Source organism: Gallus gallus, chromosome 20, assembly GCF_016699485.2.
Source record: "Gallus gallus isolate bGalGal1 chromosome 20, bGalGal1.mat.broiler.GRCg7b, whole genome shotgun sequence".
Classification (NCBI taxonomy): Eukaryota; Metazoa; Chordata; class Aves; order Galliformes; family Phasianidae; genus Gallus; species Gallus gallus.
The window spans coordinates 11573359-11599061 of NC_052551.1; the positions used below are offsets into that span (position 1 = coordinate 11573359).

The 25703-nt window shown below is 37.5% G+C and overlaps 2 protein-coding genes across 9 annotated transcripts in view; both read left to right on the top strand.

Moving 5' to 3' along the window:
- On the top strand, window positions 1–20744 carry PPP4R1L (protein phosphatase 4 regulatory subunit 1). 2 transcript variants are annotated; one of them, XM_040651035.2, is made up of 20 exons: window positions 1–31; window positions 139–183; window positions 5399–5531; window positions 5889–5995; window positions 6224–6366; window positions 6880–7026; window positions 7529–7636; window positions 8732–8797; window positions 9329–9487; window positions 9942–10135; window positions 10467–10903; window positions 11725–11957; window positions 12970–13059; window positions 13588–13773; window positions 14114–14275; window positions 14831–14931; window positions 15986–16106; window positions 16326–16460; window positions 16881–17022; window positions 17713–20744. In XM_040651035.2, the coding sequence occupies exons 1-20, from the start codon at window positions 25–27 to the stop codon at window positions 17865–17867; spliced, it is 2871 nt and encodes a 956-aa protein (XP_040506969.1). In that variant the 5' UTR covers window positions 1–24; the 3' UTR covers window positions 17868–20744. The 2 variants fall into 2 exon arrangements, with proteins under 2 accessions (XP_040506969.1, XP_040506970.1); XM_040651036.2 differs by lacking the exon at window positions 139–183.
- Window positions 20591–25703, top strand: part of ANKRD60 (ankyrin repeat domain 60) — a 17528-nt gene continuing 12415 nt past the window's right edge. For 3 of the 7 annotated variants that reach the window (XM_040651040.2, XM_040651041.2, XM_040651045.2), the window contains exons 1-4: window positions 20591–22144; window positions 22283–22413; window positions 24317–24482; window positions 25226–25314. In XM_040651040.2, the coding sequence (XP_040506974.1) occupies window positions 21964–22144; window positions 22283–22413; window positions 24317–24482; window positions 25226–25314 (567 nt within the window). In that variant the 5' untranslated portion in view covers window positions 20591–21963. Of the gene's footprint in view, window positions 22145–22282; window positions 22414–24316; window positions 24483–25225; window positions 25591–25703 lie in introns of those variants that run through there. The other 4 variants (XM_040651042.2, XM_040651044.2, XM_040651038.2 and 1 more) reach the window with 4 other exon arrangements.

Sequence of the window (25703 nt, forward strand, 5' to 3'; positions counted from 1 at the left end):
CTCCTCGCCCATGTCCGATCCAAGATGGCCGGTAAGTGGGCGCGGGCGGGGGGCGGCACCGGGCAGCCCCGCCACCGACCGTCCTCACCGCCGCCCCCCAAACCAACCCCTCGGTGTCTCTTTTGTTTTTGTTTGTAGGGATCCCTTTGTATTTTGTGGATTTGCAGGATGACTTAGATGATTGTGAGTAACTGTTTTTTATTTTTCTGCCTCCCTGCTCAGGCCCTCCCCCGCCCCACGGCCCTGCTGTCGCGCTCTTTTCACCTCTGTGTTTTTACCCGCGGGAGGGCTTTCGGGCGGCCTGATGGCTTTGCGGGGTGTCCGTAGGATCGCGGTGCTGGCAGGGCAGCCCGCATCGCTCTCATCGCTGTGCTGAGGGGAAGCGGGCCGCGGCCGCCGAGCTGCGGTGCTCGGGGCGGACAGTGGGGCGGGGGGGGGACGGGGTCCGTCCGGCGGCGGCTGAAGGGATTAACTGCTGTTGTTGTGGCTGAAAGTTGGCTGGGGGCGTCTGGGGGATTTTCTACTGCGGTAATTCCAACGGGTGAGGCCTCTGAGGGCTTTAGGCGCTGCTAAAGGCGCTGTGTTTTGCTTTTGGAGCATCACTGAAGCGCAGATGTTACTGTGTGTGCTGCTGGAGCAGGGCGTGAAAAAAGATCCACATCAGTGCTGCGGTTGGCCGAGGCGAGCCCGTGTTTTTAGGTTAAGTGTCCTTCCTTGGGTGCCAGACAAGGCTGCAGCCCCAACTCCGGCAGGTGTAGCCCGGAGTTGTGTTGTGGGGTTAGAGCTGTAGGATATGGGGCTGCCTGGAGGGGCTGTTTCTCAGGAGATGAGGCTTTGGCTGCTGATGGTTTGAACTAGAAACTGGCTGGTGCATAGGGTGGTTGGGATGCTGGGTTGAGTTTTCCATTAAAAAAAATGAAAAGGGAAGCAGAATTTGTTTTCAGTGGGTGCACTGATTTGTTTACTACCTGAATGTTATTTGTAATAGTGCTTGAAAATGTACAACAGAAGGGTAATTTTTCCTGAATCTATCATTCATCTATCATACTATTTAAATTTAGGAAGAAGGTGATTTTGAGGAACAGCAGGAAAAACATTGGGGTATTAAAGAGCTACAGTGTCCCATGGCGAGGTGTGTGGGGATGTGGCCTCTGCAGGCAGGGAGGGGGTCTTGCTATGGAACATTGTTAGCTGATGCTGCTAACTGGTTTTGCTTTCAGTGCTTGAGGCTTCACCCTTTTGGTAGTAGGACGAAAAGTGTTCATTTGTATTTTCATAATATTTAGAAAGTGTTGGGATTCTTTGAGATGAAAATAAATGGATAAGTGGTGGGATTAGCTGTATGCAAGATAGTTCTTGTTTCATTTTATGTTTATATCTGTAAGCGTATTATAGAATGTCTTTGATATTTATGCAGAGAATTAAATGGTAATGGTGTGAGTCTTAGTGAATTTTAAACTATAATTGAAAATGAGGAAACCTTGGAGGATAATACTTGAAGTACACGATTTTTTTTTTGGTATGTAAGGATTTGAAGCCTTGTTAGCACTATAAGGAGTTGCTTAAAAGTAGGTACTGAAGGTTGCTGCTTACTGCAGTCAGTAAATGAAAGAAGGCCATGCCAAGACCTTAAATGACAAAGCATGCAAGTCTTGAACAGGATTTAGGTGAGAACGAAGTTAGATGATGCATTTCAGCATGCTTAAGCTGATCTGAAGACTGTTCTGTAGAGCAGAATCTAGCTTACCTGAGTTTCTCTGACAGCTGGAGAGCTGTAACAGCTGGTGCAGCACCTTATGTAAGACTTGGAAATCTTGTATTCTTTTACTCTAATTAAAAAAAAAAAAAAAAGCAAACAAAAATCCTTTTCATAGTACTAACAAATGCTTAGCTATGTGAATTGATTAGATCTTTCTGAATTGTTCCCAGTTCCCTTTCTCTTTTTTTTCTCTGCAATAAAACAAAGATACTAGTGTGTCATCTGAGTTCTGTTTGCAGAGTGCAAAGCACAAACAGCAGAAACAAGTGCAAACTTCTCATAGCGTTCTGTGGATCTTGTCCTGGAGTTAGGTGTTCATTCTCCATGAGTTTCCTATATATATCCTATCACAGGTGTTCTTCAAACAGGTGGGATAGGCTCAGATAATTCAGTTGGAAGGGACCTGCAAAGACCATCACATCCATCTGTCTGACCACCTCAGGGCTGACCAGAAGTTCTTGTTTATAGCTGAGCAGATTTCAAGCTTTTTTGTTTGTTATCACTGGAAAGAAAGTGCTGAATACTTCATCTATCTGTGAACAGATGTTATATACATTAGAAGTACCAGCTTATTTTTTTTTTCATTTATTTACTAGTACACTGTACTCTAAAACTTGGAGGTACCTATAACTGCTTGTTTTATGGGGAAAAAAAATTGTGAGAGAAGTGGAAATGGGTTCTGCTGTGACTGTTCCTAACTTCTGTGTACTGAGTGTGCATGCAAAAATTTCAAGTATTTATCTCTCTTCATCCTTAGTAAAAGTGTTTTCCCTCAGGTCCTAGAAGCACTAATATGTACTTAGCTAATTTAAATGAATAATAAAACTGCCCAAGTAGTAAAGCTAATCCTAAGTGTAGTGTTATAGTCAGGCTTTTAATTGAGATTTGTTTCACTGTCGCTTGACTTAGTAGGAATTCTGCTTAAGGTATATGAAGGGACCAACAGTAAAATGGGCTGCTGAGTACATTCATTTTTGAGTTGTTTCGTAATTCAGTAACAAGTAGGAACTAGATGAAGTTAATGGCAAGTGTGTTGGTTTTCTTATTGTTTGCTTGTGTTGTTTTTAAGCCTCAATAAATCCTTGCACAGCAGGTGGCTAGCCTCAAAAATCAGCTAGTGCAAGAGTGTCCAGTATGTGTGTGCCTCAGATATATAATGCTGTAATTGTGTAGGCGTGGGGATGGGCAGAAATTGGTTTATGAGATGGGGAAGGTCTTATAACCTCCAAAAGGAAATGTGAGTCCTCACCTACAGCTCATGGCTTCCTGCCAGCCCTCAGTCATACAGTGGGCTTGCTTTGTAGCAGGAAATGCTGGGTACCTTCAGACACTGCTTTGAGGGACCCTAGCAGAATAGATCAATCCCTATTAGCTCTGCGTAGTGTAAATTATCTGTACTATCTATATAAGTGGTTTGAACCTGATAACTTCAGTGGTTGTTGTTCGTGTACTCTTAGAAATAATAATGGCCTCTTGAATGAAACTTAAGAGTGCCATAAGAAGGCACCAGAATGAGTAGCGTATTCTTCTGATCAGGTTGCTGTGGGTTCTCTTTTGTCTGTGTATACACTTTAAATGGAAACAATTAGTCTAATCCCCCAGTTTTCTTCCTTTTGAGTCTGGTTGAACTGTTGGTGGGAGCTCATTGTCTCCAAGAATTAGAGTTGCTCTGCCTAATAGTAGGTTCCTTAGAAATGATGCTTTCAGAAATCCAGTCTGTGTTTGTTTTATTCTTTTATTCCCCAGAGGACTGCAGCATAATGTTTTGCCCTGAGTATGTCCAAATATATATATATATATATATTTAATTATTTTTAAGTGACCTGTATTTCTATTGAGAGAGTTTGGGCTTCAGTTTGTGTCTGATATAAGGAAACCATTTCCTACTTAAAGTAATGGATGACTTCTGTGAGTTTGAAAGAAATGCCTTCTAAAGATTCAGTCTATTTAAGCATGTAACGTGAAACCTGAGTATTAAATGATGGGAAATCAATCATATATGTAAAATTGGACTTTCTCCTTTTGGGGAAAAAAGCTGAGGCTTAGTACCTCTGAGTAACAGATAATTATTTGTATGCAAACAAATTTGTAGTGGATATTGATGCAGTTTAGAGCCAAAGCTCATCACACCTGGTCTCAGATTAAGGGGTTCTTTAGAGAAGTGTTGATGATAGAAAACTGGTGGTAAAGGATGGAAAGAGTTGAAACTTAATTATCCTGATTAAGGTACAGACACTTCAGTGCTGAAGAAATGGTTGTGTCGGGGACCTTGTAATTATGTACATGCACCATTTAACCTCCTGGCAATTTGAGAGCATATTATGAAATAATGAAGACTTCTCTTTAGGGTGCGCAAAAGCTTTGTACTGATTGGGATGATGTATTTGGAAATACTTCAGTTTTTTATTTAACCAGAGTACTGAAGAGGGGGTTTTCACAGGTCTTTACATGCATGTCTGTTAATCTTCTAAGTGTGTCCTGTTCTTCCCATTTTTTGTAAGTGGGAGAAATTGATACTATAAATGAAACTGTATCTGGTTTGTTTATTTGTTTAGCCAATGGTTTGCTGTTTTTTTTGTTGGTAGTGTTTGTTTTTTTTTGTTAACTTCCCACCCTGCAGACAGGAGGTCTCTGCCTGTAGAGGCATGGCCCAGTGTGCCCAGATTTTATTTTTATAGGCAGTTTCAAAAGCAGACCATTTGGTTTGTCATTGTGCTTACAAATTATTACCAGTTTTGTGTTTTCTTTACCAATCTGATTACCTGTATAACGTCCTGCCAAGTTGGGAACTGCATTCTGTTCTTCAGTGGTGGTCACTCCTAGCACGTATGCTGTTCTGAGACTATTTCTTGCATCTGAGAAGCAGTGCTAGCATGATTTGTGCTTAAGGAGTATCACGTTTGCTGTATTTGTGTGAACAAAGTCCGAATAATTCTATGTGTACTTTGCTGGGAAAGTTTTAAACCGAGAAACATCAGCTACTCCAGTGCAGTATATTTTGTTACCTTGATTGCTGTATGTCTATATGAAACTGAGTAGTTAATAATGTCTGTAATAAAGGGCCCTTACAAATGAGGTAAAGTTGAGGTGTTTTCCAAGCTACCAGTGTAGTGTGATTTAGATGAGCAAGACCCATGACTTCAGTGAGAAGAATGAGACTTGGTAGCTTTGAAGCAGACACAAGAATTTGTGGGTTCAAAGCAATATGGTTTTGGATTTTTTGTCATTGCTAAAATTACCATTTCTTTTAACAGGACTGAATCTTATCCTGAATTTGCCTATTAATTTGTGGCTTGCAATTCTTTTAGCTGAACCTTCTTTGAAGTGCATGTAGTTAGTTCACTCAAGGTGCAAAGTAAAATGTGTTAAAAGGGAAAGATCATGACAGCTGAAATAGATTTCACTTCAAGGCTTGACTTCACGGTTCTATACACAAGTGTTGCTCTTTACTTAATTAGGCACAACTTGGAGATTTTTGTAAGCAGTTTTCAGTGATACACAGATAGTTTAGCTTTGAAGGGTAGTCTGAAAAGAAGTATTGGTGTAGGATATTTTTTACTTCAGCATCTCTTGCTGACTTTTGTGTGTTGTTTTTTTTTAATGTTTTGTTTTGTTGTTCTGTTATACTTGTCTTTCAAGTTGGATTTGAAGATTATGGACCAGACTGTGATAGCATGAGGATAACAGCATTCTTAGACATTCCAGGACAGGATAATTTGACTCCACTGGCTCGTCTAGAAAAATATGCCTTCAGTGAAAATGTATTTAACAGGTAAGGGTTCGGCAGTTCTGCTGGATGACAGTCTGAGTCTGATAGTGTTGTAGATGTCAGGGGGTCACTACTTCTTTCATTATTTTGCCCAATGGAACATTTGTTTGAAAAACAAGCTGTTACAAAATATTTTCCATAAAAAGTAGTTTGATTTGTTGGTTGTCTAAATAATGTCTTTGGACTCCATCTTCGTTTTGTTGGGGCCTGGCAAAATTGTATAACTTGTATGTCTGAATGACCAGAGTATATCTTGATCTTGTTTTATAAGAAGCCCATTTGGTTCTGCTAAGATTCTCCCATGTTCCACCCATGTTGTTGACAAGAAGTTAAGGCAATTAATATGTTGTCTCTTCACAGGCAGATTATTGCCAGAGGTCTTTTGGATGTCTTTCGTGATTTCAGCAATAATGAGGAAGATTTCCTGACTGTAATGGAGATTGTGGTCAGGCTCTCTGAAGACGCAGGTTTGAATGTATTTATTTTAATTCATGTAATTCTGGACCATGGCAACGTGTGTGAGGTTATTCTGTTTATTTCCTTTAGAAACCAGCAGTCTCAGTGGTAACGGTTTTGTATGTTTTGTGTCTTTTCATTTTTGTCCATTTAGTAAACATCAAACCAAAATAAACTACCTTTTCCAGGTTTTTTAATTTTGAATTTACTGATTGAGGTTTTTACTTTTTTATTGGTAGAGCCGACTGTACGTACGGAGCTGATGGAACAAATACCTCCAATTGCCATTTTTCTGCAAGAAAGTCGACCAAAATTCCCAACAGCATTTTTTGAATACCTTATGCCCATAGTAGTGAGATATCTTACAGATGTGAACAATCAGGTAGGAAAAACAGGCTGCATGAGTTAAATATCTGGAAATTTTGCTGTGGTAATCTTGAAGCATGAGAAACAGGACAATAAGAAATTCCCTATTAATTGATATCTAGCTCTTCTGTAGTGCTTTGTATTTATTGATTGCAGCACAATTTGCTAAGTCTGAATATACATTTTTTTTCCTACTTCTCTTAGAGGGGAACTTAAAGAATTTACCTAATGACATATTGACATTGGGTCACTGGAGTCATAGCTTTCAAATCCGGACTTACACTTCAGATTTTGGCTTCTCCTCAGAACTTGATGCAAGGGCATCTAACAATTACATTAACACTTAATATTTCTTACTAATTATTTATGGTGTTTAAAAAAAAAAAAAAACCCTTTTATTTTTAACTCTTTTTTTTTCCTGTTTCTTTAACTTGTACCTTTGTATTCAGTGGAAGCATACCTCTTGTGGGTCTCACATCAGTAGAGGTGGTTTTTACAGCTGTAGACTTTTGTTCATTCATGTTAACAGGTTAGAAAGGCGGGTCAAGAAGCACTGCTCATACTTTTGGAACAAGATCTTGTTTCTCAGAGTGACATTGAAAACAAGGTGTGTCCAATTCTGTTGGACCTCTCTGCTCCTGACAGTGATGATGAGTACAAGGTGGAAGCTGTGAACGTGAGTGGACTTGAAAGAAAGCTTGTATCTTTACATTGTTAGGCTTTTTAAAAAATTCTTTTATTTTCTATTTTTTTATCAGTGTTATTATAAAGCTTGTTTGGAATGTATTTGTGACAATTTTGTGCAGTACTTTAATAAGCCTCAGAGCTCTGCATTAATCGTGGAACCTAAACTTTCTTTACTATCACTATTTCAGTTTGTTGTATTTCTCTGTTTGAGTTGCTCTGTTGCAAATTGCAGAACTGCTGTAGTGGTGTAGTTGAAGCTGGAACCATAGCTTGTCTGTTAAGCTGTTAGATCTTGAATCTGTAAGTTTATTAGTCATTTGTAATGTTGAACGCTGTTGGAAAAACAAGTTCTCAAAGAATTTGAGCAGGGTCAGGACTGGATACCTTATATTGAGAGGTTAAAAAATTTAAATAATTTTTAGGAGTAGTTTGGGACTTTGCTTATAAGCTTTCTAATTTTCTTGTCCTTTCACATATTTTGCTGATTTCAGATAATCTGTAAAATGGCTTCTATGCTGAGCAGAACAACAGTTGAGCACTTGCTACTTCCTCGTTTCTGTGAACTTTGCAGTGATGGGAAGTTGTTTCAAGTCCGAAAGGTTGGTGTATTTTCAACCGAAAAAGAATTTGTGTATATGTAGTTACTCAAATGCCTACTTGAAGAATTAAATTATAACTCTTGCTGATGAAATTAGAAAGATTCTTAGAAGAACACTTTACTTTTTGGAATGGCTGTAGTTTCTGAAGTTCAGTAAAGACATAGGTAACGGTCCTTTGGGAATAGCAAGTCTGGCACCATTTAATAGTTTTTCACAACTAGTATTTGATCCGCTATGGTCAGTTCTTAGATGCACACAAATTACTTGATCATATTTCAAAACCAAAAATTCAGAAATAGTAGGTATTTGAGATATTCATCCTTTAAAACTTGGTATTGTTGAACAGAGAAGTCTCAGAAGTGTGAGATTTATTCTAAGTCATGATCAAGTACAAAGGAGACTCATAGTATGAAGTCTTAAAATAGTTGAGTAGATTTAAGGGTCATTTAGAGAACTTCAGTTTGGACCCTAACGTAAACTGTGGTTGTTGGAATGTGACCTGCCTTAGAGCATTATAATTCTGACTTACATTAAATAAAGCATACATTAATTCAGGCCCATGTTAATTGATTTTAGATTTCAGCTACTTTTTTTTTTTTGCAATGTGAATGAATGTCCTTTCCTGCCTTAATTATAGAATTTGTAATTTAATGCACTGTAAATGGCACTAACTTGAGACCTTGATTAAACTTTGCTTCAGCAAAGCGCTTAAGCCAGCAAAGATAGTTCTGTCAGTACACCTAAGTCCTGATCCTCATATCATATTTTAGTCTGCTTTATTTTTGACAGCTGATGCTCAAAGTCATTAAACTTCCAGTAGGCTTGTTAGGCCATTTTAATTATTACTAAAGCAGATGAAACTCTTCACAATGCAGAAGACTTCTCACTATTGATTTCAAAGACATGTGGTTTACGGAAGCCTGCTCTATTGAGTCTTTATCTGGGGTGAGTTAATGTTACAGGATGTAGTTACATGGCTGAAATTTGAATAGTCAAATGTGCAGTTGTTACTGAGTATAAGTGGGTGAAGTTCATGATGAAACTAAAGCATTTGAAAAGTTCAGAATGTTATTACTGACTTTTTTTTTTCTTTAGATCTGTGCAGCTAATTTTGGTGACATTTGTAATGCAGTTGGGCAAGAAGCCACAGAAAGACTTCTGGTATGTTTGAGGGGAAAAAAACTCCAAATCCATTTACAGCACACGTATTTATCAGTTCAAAAATTTTAGTAATGAGATCTTTTCCTGTTATCTATGTTGATGCATTTTTTTTAATGGTTTTGTATAAGGCTTGATTGCAATTCTCTATCAGAACTGGAATTGAGCAGAAATGAACAGCTCTTCTTTTTCAAAATGTTTTAAAATATAATTGATGGCTCATATGTATACTTTTGAACTACTGACTCTTTTTCTTTTCCCTGAATTAGATGAACAGTCAAGTTATAAATGACTGATTTTTCCAGAAGTTATATTTTCTAGAGCATATAGTTATACATAAAGTCCTAATAAAAGTAAATGGGAAATATATATTAACTGAAGAAACGGGGGAAAAACTACTTTTAACCTGTCCTCATTCACTCATTTGTTCTGTGAGTTTTCACTGTCTCCAGTTCCAAAGAAATACCTTGATAGTAAGTTGCTGCAGTCTTTGCTTAGTGTTTAATTTGTCTTGGTTTTGTTTATTTTTGGCAGATTCCCAAGTTCTTTGAGCTTTGTTCTGATAGCGTTTGGGGCATGAGAAAAGCTTGTGCTGAATGCTTTATGGCGGTGTCTTACACCACATCCCCAGAGGTCCGCAGAAGCAAACTGTCCCCACTCTTCATCAGTCTTATTAGTGACACTTGTAGATGGGTAAGTAACTCACTTTGTCACTGATGCATCTCCCCCGGCAGATCATACACATATAATGAGCAAGTTAGAAGCACGCTAAGTTCTTCACACAGAGTTTGCTGGGATTAGATTCCAATCTAGTAAAATCTAAGCTATAAAGATTTTAACTTGCTTTACCTCTCTTTTGTTACTTATAAAAGAAAATTGACAGAAATTCTAAGTTTAGTCTTCAGAGAATGGATTGCTTTTGTTAAATGCATTCATTGAAGTCTGCAATGAGACTCTTACCATGTTTGTAGATGTGTGTTTAATATTCTAACGTTCTTTGTAGAGATGCCACTTATTTGTTAATTGGTTATATTCGGTATTAAATGAAGCTGTTATAGTAAGAAACAACTTCAAACCTAATTTTATTTTCAGCATTAACTCTACAGGAGTTGCATGAATCCTGAATCTTGTCTTTCTCCTACACCAGGTTCGTCAGGCAGCTTTTCAGTCTCTTGGCCCTTTTATTTCTACTTTTGCAAATCCTTCAAGTGCTGGGCTCTACATTCGGGAAGATGGGACACTGAGTATCCGACCATCAGTTCAAGATGTAAATTCCAATTCCTGTCAACCAACCAACAATATAACTGTAATTGCCTCTACTGCAAATGCTGCATCATGCAGGTAAAATCATGGGAAAGATGCACTGTAGGGGAAGGGAGAAATAAGAAGGTTATTCTTTCAGTTGCTGCTTGGGGCTAAAAATCTTGAAAATATTTCCAGGAAAGGTATGAAATACGAAGTCATGCATGCATGTCTGTAACCACAGTGTAATTGATTTTTATGGCTTCAAAGGAAGATAAAGAGAAAACTGGTAAAATAAAGCATAATACTAACATTTTTTATCTTTCTGCAGAGAAAATAAGCTTCTGTAATTGAAACTTTTTTCTGAAGTATTTCACTGAGGAATTATTGTTATAGGTATTTTATGTGATAACTGTATGTTTGTTATCAGTTTGGAACAGCCAATGGAAATCAAATCAGAGTCATCAACTGAGGAGACTTCAGCTGAAGTTCATGTGCCACTCTCCGTTGAGAACCTTAATAGAAACACGTGGGAAGCAAGTTCAGATTGCTATATGAGTTCTGGAGAAGACCTGTCTAGACTGTCTCAGGATGATGGAGTTGGTGCTGGTGTGGCAGAAGTCGCTAAGGACATCAATTTCCCAGGAATTACCTCAAGGCTACAATGTTCTGAGGATGTATTTAATACTTTTCTATACTGGCGTCCTCCACTGCCTGATATAAGTCAGGATCTGGAGTTGCTTCAGTTCAAGACTGAGAAGCACAAAGAAAGCTGCTCAGTGCCATGTAATAACTGTGTTGCTAGTAGTGAAATAAAAAAAGTTCTGGAAAGCTTACAGGAGCACATAGATGATCCAGATGTTCAAGGTGAGACTAACAAAATAACATTCTCTGCCAGCAGATCTTCACCTTTACAAAAATCCATGGCTGCTTTTTGGTGATGATGAGATACATATGACGAGCCAGTCATCCTTAATCAAGCAAGTCTCATTCCACTGAGTCTCTTGAGTGTTGCGGTGAATTAGCTTGTAAATATGCCTGTTATCAATTCTACTGTTTCCCTAATTTCTAAAGTAATCTTGTATTCTTCACCTTTAAAAACTGCAAAGTTTTTTGCATTGTGAACAATTAGTAACTTCCTGTTCATAGAAGCAGTGCTCTGTAGCAGTACAGTTTGTCCACAGTTGGCTGGTGATACTGGTCAGTGGTAAACCTGACCTTTTATTTTCCATCTACTTCTGCTAACCAGTTTAGAAGTGGTTTGACTAATTTCCTTCCCTAGCAAGAATTTCTTTTTAAATGTTTTACGTGCATGTTCAGCTGCCTGGAAAAGGCATTTAAAAATTCTAGAATTTTAAAAAAGAATTTGTATTAATATATTTGACATGGTGAGGAATGGGATGTGAGCCAATAGGCTGTGATACTTCATGAAGAATTTTCAGAAATATCTTTCAGTAGTAGAAATTAATAGATGCTTCTGCTGAAAACATAAATTAAGAGCAACAATTTGGATATACTAGTGTGAAGGTTTTGTGGAAGAGTAATAGGCCTTCCAAATATCAAGTGTTTGCATACTGTTTATGGGAAGCTTAGTTTGGACTTCTTTTTATTCCTTCAGATTAAATAATTACAAGTTTAATTAATTAAGTGCAGAAAAGAGACTAAATGGTCTCTTTTGCTTTTTACAGCTCAGGTCCAAGTGTTGTCTGCTGCTCTCAGAGCTGCTCAGTTTGATTCTGTTGGGGATTGTGAGACCAGGAAAATGGAAGAGAGCAGTGGTGAACTTCAGAATAAAACCATTTCAGATCAAACAGCTGTTTCAGATGCTACCTGCAACCGGGTGGAGGAAGACACTCTTTCATCCTCCGTGTCTCAAGATGGCATCACTGAGCAGCCCACTACCAGTATACTGAAGAGCACAGTAAGTATGCATTGTGCTCCATGGCTGATAGGATTTCTTACCAGCTGAAGTAGTGTTTTTATGTCGTTACTGACATCAACCCACTTCTGGCCTAAAGGCCTCGAGTATTGCTACTAATTTTAAAACCAAAATAAAACTACTGAGGGTTATTATTTCTGCATAGTCACAGAGAACCTGGGAGGTAAAGTTTTGTCATAGCCTTGAAGAATTTTTCATACGAAACATAGCAAGTACAGTCTCACTTCTTCCCACAATAAATTTAAAGTTAGTCTTTCTTATCTTCAGACAGAAGGCTGAACCAGGTGTGACATCTACTCAATTCCTGGTTACAATTTCTTGATCATAATGCACACATTGCAGAATTATTTGTGCCTTTATAGTATTTCTGGTAATAATTTTGAATAAAGGAAAAGAAAAAAAAGTTCATTAAGGAACAAAAACAGCACTTAAAAACTGTACAAACAAAAATGTGAAAACAAACAAAAACTTAAAAAGCCCAACACCCAAACTGTCATCTTTTAGACTCCTTAAGGTTTTGGTCTTTTAAACTTTTTAATTCTCTCAGTTTTCATATTTAGAGAGAGGTGTGTGATTTTTATTTTTTTCTCCAAAAGAAGTTATGCATTTATCAGATTGATTTAGTTGAAGCATCTGCTCTGCTACCTTGTTTAATATTAAATTTCAAGCTAAGAATAAAAAATATAGTAAAAGTAGCCATTCAAAATCTGAATGAATGTTTGGTTTTTTGTGTTATAATAACTTTGTTTTTATAAGTAAATGTAACTACTATTCCCCTTTATGTTACTGCAGTCTTAATAGTGTTTCTTTAGTATTCAACCATTACCTTTTTTTGCATTGTATAAACACACTGAGCAAGGCTTTGCCTGTACAAGGTTATGTTTATAAAAGTCTCTTTTGTGTCTGAATTGTATTGTTCTTAGTGTGATACTTTGAAATATTGCAAACGGTGCCAAGTCCTTCTGATTTCATTAGCTAGTTTGTCCTTTTGCAGGACTCAGAACAACCCAGAGCAACCAGTGTATTTTTAAAGAAAGAACAGGAAAGTCCTCCGCCATTTGAAGATGACAAGTCAAAGTTACAGGTAACTAAAACAACACCTGCTTTAGCTAAGTACTAAGTACAGTTCATCTTATCCTTAATACAGTCTTAGCTTTTGAAATTGATCAGTTGTAGAATGTGAAGAAATGCTCTGAGCATTTAAGGAGAAATTTATTTTAAATCTGAGAACTAGAAAAATTGTTTCTGGTAAACAAGCTTACCTGCTGCCTATTAGGTAGAGGCAATCTGCAACAAAGTTACGACTTAATTATACTTTTCACTGGATTTATTGCTTGTCTTCAGTGAAGAATGCATTTTCAGTCTGATTTAATGTAGCATGTTGATAAAATAATATTTACTGTTCGTTGCTGACTGGTGCATCTTAATGGGAAGAAAAATAACTAGTCGTTTACGGTTTGTGAAGCTAACCTACAGAATGGGGTTGCTGTTTTAATTTAGATGCCAACTAATTGGTAGCAAGAGAATAATATAGCACAACAGGAATATTTTCTGACTGATTTTAAATAAAAGGAAAATGTGTGTTTCTCACGTGCTCTCTCTCTCTCTCCAGGATATCATACCTCAACCTTTACTAGACCAGTACTTGTCCATGACTGACCCTGCTCGAGCACAGACGGTTGATACTGAAATAGCCAAGCACTGTGCATACAGTCTTCCTGGAGTGGCCTTAACGCTGGGTAGGCAAAACTGGCACTGCTTGAAAGATACCTATGAGACACTGGCCTCAGATGTACAGGTAAAAAAAACAAATCAAAAAACACAACCAAGCAAAACCGAACAAATGGAAAAGTCTTCTCAAACCAGAGTTTTGAGTAGTTTTTTTCATTGTTGTTGGTTTACTGTACTGAAGTTATAATAGGCTTTCTTGAAAGGGATTAAGTGTAGACTAAACAAACAAACAAACAAACAAAAAAACCCAGAATTTAAATCAGACCTTAAATGTAATTGACACTTACTACTGCTGTATAGCTTGCTCCGCTTCTTCTGCTCTCTCAATCCCTCACATGGGTGTATTTGAAAGCTTTGTTTGTTTTCTGATGATTGTGCCTAATGTATATCCCTTAAACTGTTTGCAGTGGAAAGTACGTCGAACATTGGCTTTCTCTATACATGAACTGGCAGTTATTCTGGGGGATCAGCTAACAGCTGCTGATCTGGTGCCAATTTTCAATGGCTTCCTGAAAGACCTAGATGAAGTGCGCATTGGTGTCCTTAAACATCTCTATGATTTTCTAAAGGTAAGGAAGTGTTAAAGCATGATGTAATTTCTCAAGAAACTAATTGAGTTTAAAAAAAAATATTTTAGTTAGAGATACAGACGTCAATATCTAATTGTGCAAGCTACGTTTTGTACTATACTGCCATTTCTCTCTTATATCCCAATAAAATATCATAACTGAAAACTCTTCTGTAAATGTGGCTGTGAATGCTCCTGATACTGGGAAAGAATCAGTACTTTGTGCAGACAAGTTGGACCACTAGCAACTTGTATTTGTGGGCTGGGAGAGAAGGGAGCAAATTTTTGTGGTCTGCTGCATAATAAGCAAAAAACTGTAGTTTTTTATTGGTAATTGATATGCATAGATATGGTGCTTTGTCAGATATCCTTGCGGAAGGGAAGACTTGTGGTTTTTGGGGTGTTTTTTCTTTTTGGGGTATCATTGCACAATTTTCAGTAAGTATCTTGTGGATAGCCTTACTTTCAAGTGGGAAAAGGCACACAGATGTTAATAGAGAAATTCACCAGAGTTTTTAGCTTCAGTAGTTTCATGGTAGTATTGCTTTTCTTTCAGTTACTTCACGCAGACAAAAGACGAGAATATCTTTACCAACTTCAAGAATTTGTGGTGACTGATAACAGCAGGAACTGGAGGTTTCGTTACGAGTTGGCAGAGTATGGGACTCTTCATTACTAACTTGGAAATAGATAATTACGTTAAGGAGTTAGTTGATAGTAATCCTAACTAGCATTTTTTTCTTACTTTCTTAAGTGCAAATTGTATTGTAATCAAGTATGATAGAGGCTTGAATGCCTGTCGCATATCATAGTGGAGATATGACTTGCATGTAGCTTTTGAATTAAGGCAATTTGATACATGCTATTCAGTAAGGTTTCAGATTTTACTCAGTTCTGGACTGACTGTAAAGTTAAGGAAATGTATTAGAAAAATGATTCCATATGTTTGCTATCCTGCAGATATATAACCTATTCTTAGAAACATTATTCATTTGGTATTTTCATATGACTGGGGATATAGTTGAGATAGTGATGTCTCCCAATTCTTCAATTCTTTTTCTTGCAAACCTTATTGATAATTGAAGTATTCAAAGAATGTTTGTAAATACTGTTTGCAGCTGAAAACTGGCCTTCCTATTTATCTCATCGCTTTATTTGTGATATTGAGAATGTACTTTCCCTTTGTAGTTTAACTCAAGAAACTAAATCTCCATGTGATGCAGCTCTGTTGTACAGCAGTCCTCTGACATCTAGTGGAGACTGCTGTTACTTTGTGGTTGGTTTGTTGATGGCTGCAGTGATGTAGTTGGTGTGACTAAAGTGAGCTCTGTGCAGTTTCCTAGATTTAAATAATTTTCTGAGACATAGCCTTAATTTTCTGTAGAAATCTGTCATTTTTACTGTGCAGTAAGGTAGTTGATACTGGTCTGAAGTTGCAAAGGAACTTGTTCTATTTTTATTTGTAGTTTTTGTTATTTTGATGCATTTGTACAGCTAGTTTGCTTAAAAGTTTCTCTTGCACTGCTTCATTGAATAAAGCATGGGCCTCTTCAATATGTTTTGTACCTCTCTAAAGAGAAGATTTGTTCAAGTGCTTCATAATAACCATGGTGATTTCAAGGCTCCAAATGATCCCTCCTTAACCTCTCTCTGTTAGTGTTGAAGCAGGTTAGTGGTGCACTCCTGTGACTCAATTGCTTCTTTGTTTCAGGCAGCTAATCCTGATACTGGAACTCTACAATCCCAATGATGTCTATGACTACTTAAGACATATTGCACTAACTCTCTGCTCCGATAAAGTTTCAGAAGTTCGGTGGATCTCCTTCAAGCTGGTTAGTTTTTGTTTAGCTTAACTTATGCCTTCTCTGTAGAAGACTTTTCTCCAGAATAAACGTAATAATTTATTAAATTCCATAAACAGAGCTGATTACACTGTATATATTTGTTTTCTCTTTGTAAGATTCAAATACCGTGATCTCCTTTTCCTGAGGACTATAATATGTCTCATCTCTTTTTTTTTTTTTTTGTCCTCCCCTTCCTTTGCTTCACAGGTTGTGGCAATACTACAGAAGTTCTATGCAAACAATGCAAATGCACTGGGATTAAATTTCATTAATGAACTCGTAGTGAGGTTTCGCCACTGCTCTAAGTGGGTTGGAAGACAAGCTTTTGCCTTCATTTGTCAGGTTGGAATTTTCATTCTGTGTGGTTATGTGTAAAATAAATTTGGAGCCAGTTTGAGGCTTTCCAATAACGTAGTCAAAGCTGAAATCTGAAATCCAGAATTTAAAAAAAATTCTGTAAATTGGTCTGGCTTTGGCAATAGTGAATGGCTGTCCAGTTTTGAAACTGTCACCTCTTTTGTGCTATGCCTCCGGCTAGGAAAAACTGATCCTTGTCTTTTCTGGCATCCTTGTAGCCAAGACAGGAAATAAGTCCTAGTGTGACAAACATTTTGTAATACCTACTTTGGCATGATTGGACAAGAGCTTACAACGTTGACTTTTTTGAATGTTCAGGCAAAATTAAGGACAAGATAGGAAAGAATGACAAAAACGGTCTTTTTAACACGAATGTTGCTCTTATTTTTTGCTTTTATCTTGTAGGCTGTGGTAGAAGAAGAATGTATGCCTGTTGATCAGTTTGTTGAACACTTACTCCCCAGTCTTTTAAGTCTTGCTTCAGATCCTGTGCCAAATGTAAGGGTTCTGCTTGCCAAGGCTTTAAGGCAGACATTATTGGAGAAAGGTATGGTCACTAACTTCCTCTGAAAGGACTGATGTCTCGTGAATGTTGTCTTTTTTCTGCCAGTGCAGTTACTCGTAAGTTGACTTGCTTGACTGGTAAAAACTTGTTTAGTTCTGCTTATACTAAAAGCACAGCTATACATTGTAATCTGGGATATTGCACTTAAATCTATATTCCTAAATCTGAATGTACACATGTATAGCACAGTTACTTTTTTGACTTGGAGTGATTGTTCAACATCATCATCCATAAAGGGCTGTAAATTGGCATGGATAGTACATCAAATGCAGTACTTCATCCGCTAGGGGGCAGTTACGTACTTGCTTATAGCAGAAAGTAATGCTATTACTCCCTGTTACTGCATATGTTTATTTTTGGTATCTATCATGCTTATGACACAAACATTTTTATTTCAAAATTTTAAACATCGTCTTAGACACTCTTGCTTTATTTCATACATTTATTTTGAATTAAGATTATTTTATTTTGGTACTTCATTTGAAGTTTTGTACCTCTTTCTGAAACATTTTGCTTTGTTTCTGTCTCAAGCTAACAATTGTAGTAGGAAATAATGTCACTTTCTGTGCTGCTATGATTTCCTATATTATCATTCTGTGCCGTGTGTGCCTTGTAGTTTAAAAAGTTCTTTCTGGCTTTGATTAAAATTCTCATTTTCTTCCCTTATTCTAGCTTATTTTAAGAGCGTTGGCAATCCTCATCTAGAAGCTGCGGAGGAGACTATTCTAGCTTTGCAGTCTGACAGTGATCAAGATGTGTCCTTCTTTGCTACCATAAAACTAAAACAAAACAACATGGACAGTACTCCCACTGAAAAACAAACCTAATATGTTCTTCTCCAGTAAGTTTTGAACATCAAAATGATTATTTGCACAGCACTCATGGTTAGTATGAATAAGGTGAACAAACAGAAACTTCTCCTTGCCTTCCTGAGTTAAAAAGGGCCTATTGAGAATTGCTGTAATCTTCATTCCATGACCACCTTTCATCTCCAATGTTTTTCTACCTTTGTTTTTGAGCAATTGATTTTTGGTGATTGGAGATCACATTTCTTTTTTTAACAAAACAGTTCCAGTAGTTTGCTTGCTATAAGCTTGTATTATTTTCTAAATCTTACAACTTGATTATAGCAAGTTTACCTGAAGATATTATTTCCTTGGTTTTATTGTAGCTTTTGTATTGTTTCAAGTATTGCATTTTATTTTAACTGGAGGAATTGTACATATGTGTATAGCTCTTAAATTTTAAAAAAGGATGAAGAATTTAATTCTGTATCAGTGGAAAAAAGCTCAATCATTTCATTTTATAAAGTAGTTATTCTGCTGGAGGTAAAGCACGGTTCATTTTTACTTAATATAATGTGATATTTTTCAAAGCACAGAGCTCTGACTTTTTTTTTGGTGACTTTTTGTTACTTATTTCTAAACTATACTCTTACAGGTGTTAACACTGCTTTTGTTACTGCTGGTGCTTGTAGCTGTAGAGAGACTGTTAATTTCCAAACTGAAAATTACTTATTGTACCCTAGTAAAGTTCCCTTCAACTAAAGGATTCAGTTCTTACTACATGTGTATTATCTTAAGAAGGATATTGCAGAATTTTACGGACTTCAAGCTTTTTTACAGGTCTATTTCATGCCCGCTTCATTTGAAAAGCACTGTTAAGTGGGCCAACATTCAGATTCCCATCAGCCTGTTACTTTTTTCATAAGATGTAGAGGACATCTAAGTTCTGGAGAAACTCCAAATAGTAAGTGTTCAGGGTAAAGATGTTAATTCAGTTTGCTCTAGAACTTTTCTTTATTATATGATAAGCGTTGAGGCAGACAACAGATATAGGTTATTATGATCCTTAAGCTTGAGCAGGACATGCCTTTTGTTGATTTAGACAGGTGTTTCAGAAGACAATATACAAATGAAACAAAATTCCATTAATCTGATATCTTCTCACTAGTTTGCAGAATAGCAACTGCTAGTACTTTTTGGTGGATGCTGTCTTCTGTCATGCTCCAGACCTACATTACCCTACAGGAAATGTAGAGCCTGAAACAAAAAGAGGGTTTTTTTTTTTGTTGGTTTTTTTTTTTTTTTGGTTTGGTAGTTTGTCCTGTTCAAGAAGAAAAAGTTCTCAGTACTAGAAAAATGGTCTCATGTAATAAGTTACTTTGAGTACCCACTAATTTGTTGTCAGTAGGCCTGTGGAGATATTTCTGTCCTCTTATTTCACTTTAAATTGTTTTTTAAGATGTGGCATGTCTGAGATATGGAATCCAGCTGAGAAACCTACTTGCTGTATTTTTTAAGAGTACAGTTTTGTATAAGTTTGTCTAACTAGTCTTGTATTATAATGTACAGTATTTGTAATAAATTGTTTTCTTGTAAGTTCACAATACTTTTGGAAGGTAAAGGCAGAAATGTACCATTGCCATCACCACTCTTACAGTAACAGTATAAACTGTAAATTCTTCAACATTCTACATTTAATTTTTTACAATTTTTTTAATAATTTTAAATGGTTCTTCACTACAGACTTTTTATGATTGCAATTTCTTAACAAAGATTCTTCAAGTTAATTTTTTCTAGTTCTAATATCTTTTTCTAATGCTGGCATTATATTGGTATTTTATAACAGTTCAAATTTTCTAAGGCCCTTCTGATAAGGTTTTACTTCTGTTTTTCTATTATCAGCTCATTAAATTTCTCAGCACTGATCAAAATTTGTGTGTGTATATGTAAGTATGTTTGTAATGTACATGAAGTTGAACATTGACACAGCCCAGGTTTCTATTTGTTAGATAATGATTTGTCACCTTGCAATAATCCACTGAAAAACACACAAGCTTTCGTGTTTTGGCATGTTTGATTAGTGTTCATTAAGAATTTTTAGTTAGAATATATATAAACAATAAGCCGCCATCTGTAGAAGTTCACTAAAAGCTAAATAAAGATCTTTGTTTTTGACAGTATTTAATACCTCTCTAGCTCTGGAAATCACATCTTTTCCAAATGATAAGATTTCAGTAGAGCATTTAAAAACTTGTTTAGACTCTACAGTTGCATGCACTAATGGAGGACACCATAGCTTTTGGGTATGTCTTATTTTCTTTTTGTAGACAATGTGCCGGTCTGTTAATGCAGGTTTACCCTTTACAAGATTTGCCTTTTTGTTATAATTTTCTACTAGAGATGATTTCAGCATGACTAAAGACCGCACTTTATGTCTTGTTCTAGACAAATGTGTACAATGATGAGTAAAGCTGTGTGTTAACATACAATTCTCTGGGTTTAAATTATGCAAAAAAGTATGTGTTTTAACAGCCAGATGAAACAAAGTTAGTTAGTTGATCCACTTCCACAAAAGCAGTAAGGATATCACTTTAAAGCATTTCTAGCTAAGGAACATGAAAATAACGTTAGTGGGTGCAATATTGCTTGACTGTTACAGGAAATTATCAAGCACTTGTAATCCAAAGCATGTTAGTCATGTTGCTTAGAATTGAAACTCACTGGTATCTTATGTATGATGTACACTTGGCATCTGTGGGGATGCTGCCCTAGCGGCAGTTGTGACTGTACACAGTGTTGTTTAGAACCCAGTTAAATGGAGACACTCTGGAAGTGTCATTCATTTGTCAAAATAGAGAATCTATGTAACTTTCTATTTGTATTTATCTCAATAAAATCTGTGACTGTTTTATAAATCAACTTGTAGTAACTGACTTTTGTCATTAGTGGGATAAGAATGTATTCCTTTGGTTACTGGAACATCTCCCTACCATAAGTATAGTCATCCCTTTAAACCAGCATCATTTGGAATTCATCATGATGTGTAATAAAAAAATCCATTAGACGTCCAGAGATTTGAAGTAGCTTTCAGCACTTACTCCTCAAAGCAAGCATCCCAGCAGTACTTTGAAACTTAGATTCTGTCAGAACTGAAGCTCTAACAAGATATATTTTAAGTGGAAAAGGTTTGTGGATGTGTTGTGTGAGAGTGGCATTCAGATCTTCATATTAAATTCTACCAAACTTCAGTTAGGAACAACATTCTGGACTTCTTTTCAGTGTGATGTTGCTCTCAGACATCCTGCATAAATGAATGATTATGAAGCTTTTAGATTTTGAGGGGGGAAATGAGTAATCAACACCTGGCTGGTTGGATTTGCTTCTTGCATCAGGAGTCTTCTGTATCTTCCGCTGCTGCAGTCATCCTTTTGTTTATTTCAGACACTGACTGTTCCATCTCTTGCTCTAGAACTTTTGCCAACTGTTGCAAAAGAATATATGATCTCTCCCCTTCTTTTTTCTCTGCAAGATTTAATATGATGTAAAAATGAAGAGAATGAGCAGCCCCTTGCACCTCGTAGTAAAAAGCGTTCCTCACTGAGTAAAGACAGGAGAAACCTATGTAGTAAAAGTGGAAACAAATGGAACAGCCACGTGCTCTTTTTAGGACACATCAAGTTAATGTGTATATTGTGACCTGAACTTGAACAAAGGAAACAGGAATGCAAAATATGGGTGGCTTAGATGTGTACTTGAGTAATTACTTTGTTTCTTTACTGCTCATCTTCCAGGAAAAGTTTGTCATCCTAGTGAAAATCAAGAGATAGTGAAGAACAAAGAAATCCTTCTGTTACCATCTTGGTGCATTAGTTTCTGTAATGTTCCCTTGCTTTCTTCATACAGGCTATTGCATCACACAAGCAAGTTGTACTTTTGTGATGTCAGTTTATGCTGCATGGATACTGTAACATGCTAGTGATATACAGGGCAGTCTATCCTTAGTGACATCTATCCTGATGACAGAAGGAGTGTTGAGGGAAGGGAGGAAATACTGCTGGTATTAGACCCCTGTCCTTATAATGGTAACCAACCTTTGTTAAGAGGAAAGCCTCAAACTTTCCCAGTCAGTAACAACTGCATGCCCAGGTCTACCTTGCCTCTGCAGACCCTTAAGATCCAGCTCAGGCTAGCTGAAACTAATGAGATATTTTCACTACCTCAATGCCAGAATGACTTGACTCTGAAGCAGCTTAAGTCTGATTTAGAATTATTGACTGGGATCCCCTTTCATTTCCAGCGGCTTCACTACCTGGATGAAAGTAAGAACCTGTAACCTCTGTTGTTCTTGAAGGTTATTGATAGTGTTTCTTTATCTGCTTGTTCACTCACCATCTATTTACATTTGTCATACACTCTGAGGGTACGTTGACTTGCTTTTATTTTATAACTCCCTTCAGTAGACCTGCCAGATGATTCTACGTTTATGGACAATGATATTGTCCCTGGTGGAACAATTACAATGCGCATCTGGAAACAAGATGGCTGGGGGCATCTCGTGGCAGCTGCTGTGAAAGGAGACACTCTGAAGGTTGTTTCCATTGCTTCTGTGAATGGGTGGGATACGGTCTGTAGAAATGCTGGAAGTGTGTTGCTGAAGATCTTAAGTGCTTTTATAAAGTAATAGTTCATAGAGAAAAGAGTGAGGAAGTCCTTAATGGAAGAGACAATTGTTAAGTAGGTTAGTTGTATTTTCTGCAACAATTAACAGTGAAAACTGTAATTTGGAGTGGGCTGGCAATTCAAAAGCAAGAGGAGAAGTCAATCCTTTATGTAGGCCGTTCAAGTCAGAAACATCTTTTTGCTGTTATTAGTGGACAGCATATACAGTTGAAGCCCAGTTTTTTCTTGTAGGACTGATGTGAGTATACTCGTGGTTTACTTTTCTTGTTCCTGCTAATGTTGTGATTTTTGTTGAGCTGCCTGCTGTTTTATTCTTTTGAAGTGTTCTGTATTTAATTCCAGTACTTTCACATAGGTAAGAGAGATGATGCATCGTATGCAATAAAGTTCTTTTTCTTAGATACCTTAAATAATCATTAGAGGGCTTTGGACTATTTCTTTTTAGGCATTCAAGAGGGGCTGAGTGACTTGTTCGGATTATGAAGTTGAGGCAGAAACTCTTTCTTAATCTGTCCTCCTCTGGCAATACTGACCACGGAGGAAGAATGGGAACTGATGCTCTTTCAAAGTGTATAACAAATTCAAAATCAAGGATCAAAAAACATTTTGCATTTCTTCCACTTTACCTTCTGAAAGCTTACAGATTGTCTTCAGTTTGCAATGCTGTCAAGCCTGATTAGTAAGACAGCTTTAATTTTTTTGCAAAACAAACAGTTTCTGTGGCTCTTTGATAGAGGACATGTTGCTTTCTTGATTTAGGACTGAAGCGTTTTCTCACCAGAAATGTGAGGTACTCTGATTTGTACTGTAAACCTTTTAGGCCCAAACAGATGCGATCATGAAATATCCTTTGGTGCCTTTCATAAAGAACCATTATCGCTGTTGTCCTGGCCAAATTCCAACTTGGCTAATTATATTCTGTTCCTCTGTATTTCCCCAACCATTGCCAATTGATGCTGCAGGATTCTTCACTTGCTGTCACTAACTGTTGTGTAGTGTTGCGGTTCATTGGTAAGCAGCTGTTCTACTTCATGCCACAGACGATTTCCATTTTGCCATTGGGCAAAGTGTTTTTTTTTTCTCCATGTTTTAAGTTTCTTGTGTATTAGAATCTTCCTTCTCAGTGTAGAGGCAAAAAGATGTGCCAAAGGCAGCAGTCTCCTTTGAAATAATAGATGTATTAAGAGCCCTACAAGAAAATTGTTGAGACTTTTGACTCTCAAATATATTTAACAAAAAAAAAATAAAAATCCTCAAATAACTGTGTAGCTGCTCTATTAATGTGCTTCCTCTTACTAGGTGAGAAGGCTATGGTGCAGTGTTAAAGATTTAGTCCAGCTTGGAAGTGCCATCTTGGGAAGAACAGCAGCATGATTTGTTCCTAAGAGGCCTTTTGGCAATGCTTGAGATATACTTGGGTTTATTGTCAAAAAACCCCACAAACCACCTTATGGAAAGAAAATGATACAAGACTGTATCCTGAAGCAGCTTATGTTTATGAGTTGTCTAGAAGAATTAAGGCCTAAAGTCTTAATTACAGATATTTCTTTAAGTTTTTGTGAAGCTCGGTTACTACATACAAAAAGAAAACCCAACTTAATGTTCCATTTAAGAGATGGCTATGAAAAAATGTCATTAGGTTGTGGCAAATCAAGATAGGGCAGTGCAATATAAAACAAGCACGTGCTATTTAGCTTAACTTAGAATGATTTATGCAGTATGCTCTACATGTAGATAGGAGACTGTTGATATTTTTAAAGGATAAGGCCATCTCTGTGAAAGAGACTAAAAGGTTTCTGTTTATTCTGCAGCTGGTCCAGCTGGGAGTTACAGAAGAGTATGCTGGCACCTCTCCATATGCAAAGATACTGGGACCAGAGCAGAAAAAGGAGTGGGTAGCACACCGTGCTTTTGTGGCTCTGTTTGTTGCCAGCCACAGAGGTCATGTTAACACTGTGAAGTTTCTCTTAAGTCATGGTAAGTTATTAGATAGAATTATTCCCTGGCTGTACCTGCATAGCATACCACCTTCCTGCTTACCAAGTTATAGAATTTTACCTGAATCTCCTCACAACTTTTGTATTTGAGGTGGAGAATGCATTCAGCCCATCAGCTCTGGTGTAGACTTGAAAACAATCAAAACTGCTCTTGCTAAGTGTAACAAGTTTGATATTAAAGTAGGTAAATTCAGAATGGAAAACAGGAATTAGAATTCTTTACTTCCTTGCTTTTGAGCCTCAGTTATTTTTTGCTTTTTCTTGTTATCTAAAAATATTCAGTTTTTATTGATCTGGTGCAGTGCTTTACCAGTCACTGCAATACACAAGCAGACTTGCAAGTTGTGCTTCCGTGGATCTGACATTTGGGCTCTCTGCCTTTCCTGAGAAATATGCATTTGAACAAGGGACAGCCTTTTAGGTCCGCTCAGATCACTTATCTTGAAGAAAGGAATACATAACTGTTAATTGCTTTCTATAATTGAAATGCAGCACCGAGGAAGAAATCCTCCCTTATCCAGTAGCGCTCCTTCCAGCCCAGGTTCAGCGTGGCCCTGTTAAATCTCGTTGCAGGATGGTGCTGGTTTCTCCCAGTGAGAACTCCCAGTGCAGGAGTAATGACAGTGCTCAGTTGGAATGTGACTTTTCCTGAGCTCTGGCCCATGGGTGCCATTGCCCCTTTCTGTGAGTCCTGTCACGCTCATGCTGTGTGTTTCTTTGCAGGTGCAGATGTGCGCTCTAAAACTCCACTGGGAAGGACTGCGCTGCATGTAGCTGCTGTCATGGGCCGCTGTGAGTGCATCGAGCTGCTGGTGAGCTTTGGGGCACGAGCCCTCGACCCAGACTGCGAGGGGCAAACAGCAGTGAGGTTGGCTCAGCGCTGGGGCCAGAAGGAGAGCAAGCGTGCCCTGATGCGCGTTCCACGGCAGCTGGCTGGTGCCAGGCCTCAGCACCAGGATGGAGCTGTGCAGCAGGCCCACGGCCAGCCAGCCTGATATACACAGACTGAGCTGGTTCTGGCAGATCTCTGAGGACAGTCAGTAACTTTCCCAATGACGCACGCTTTAAATAGAGGTCACTGAGTACCATTTGTAGGGTTTCGTTATGAAATAATGTCGTATTCTGCTGATGCTGCAGCTAAGGTGACAGCTAGCTCAGCCACACAACTCCTGAACGTGTGCTTTATTTGTAATTTAAGCTT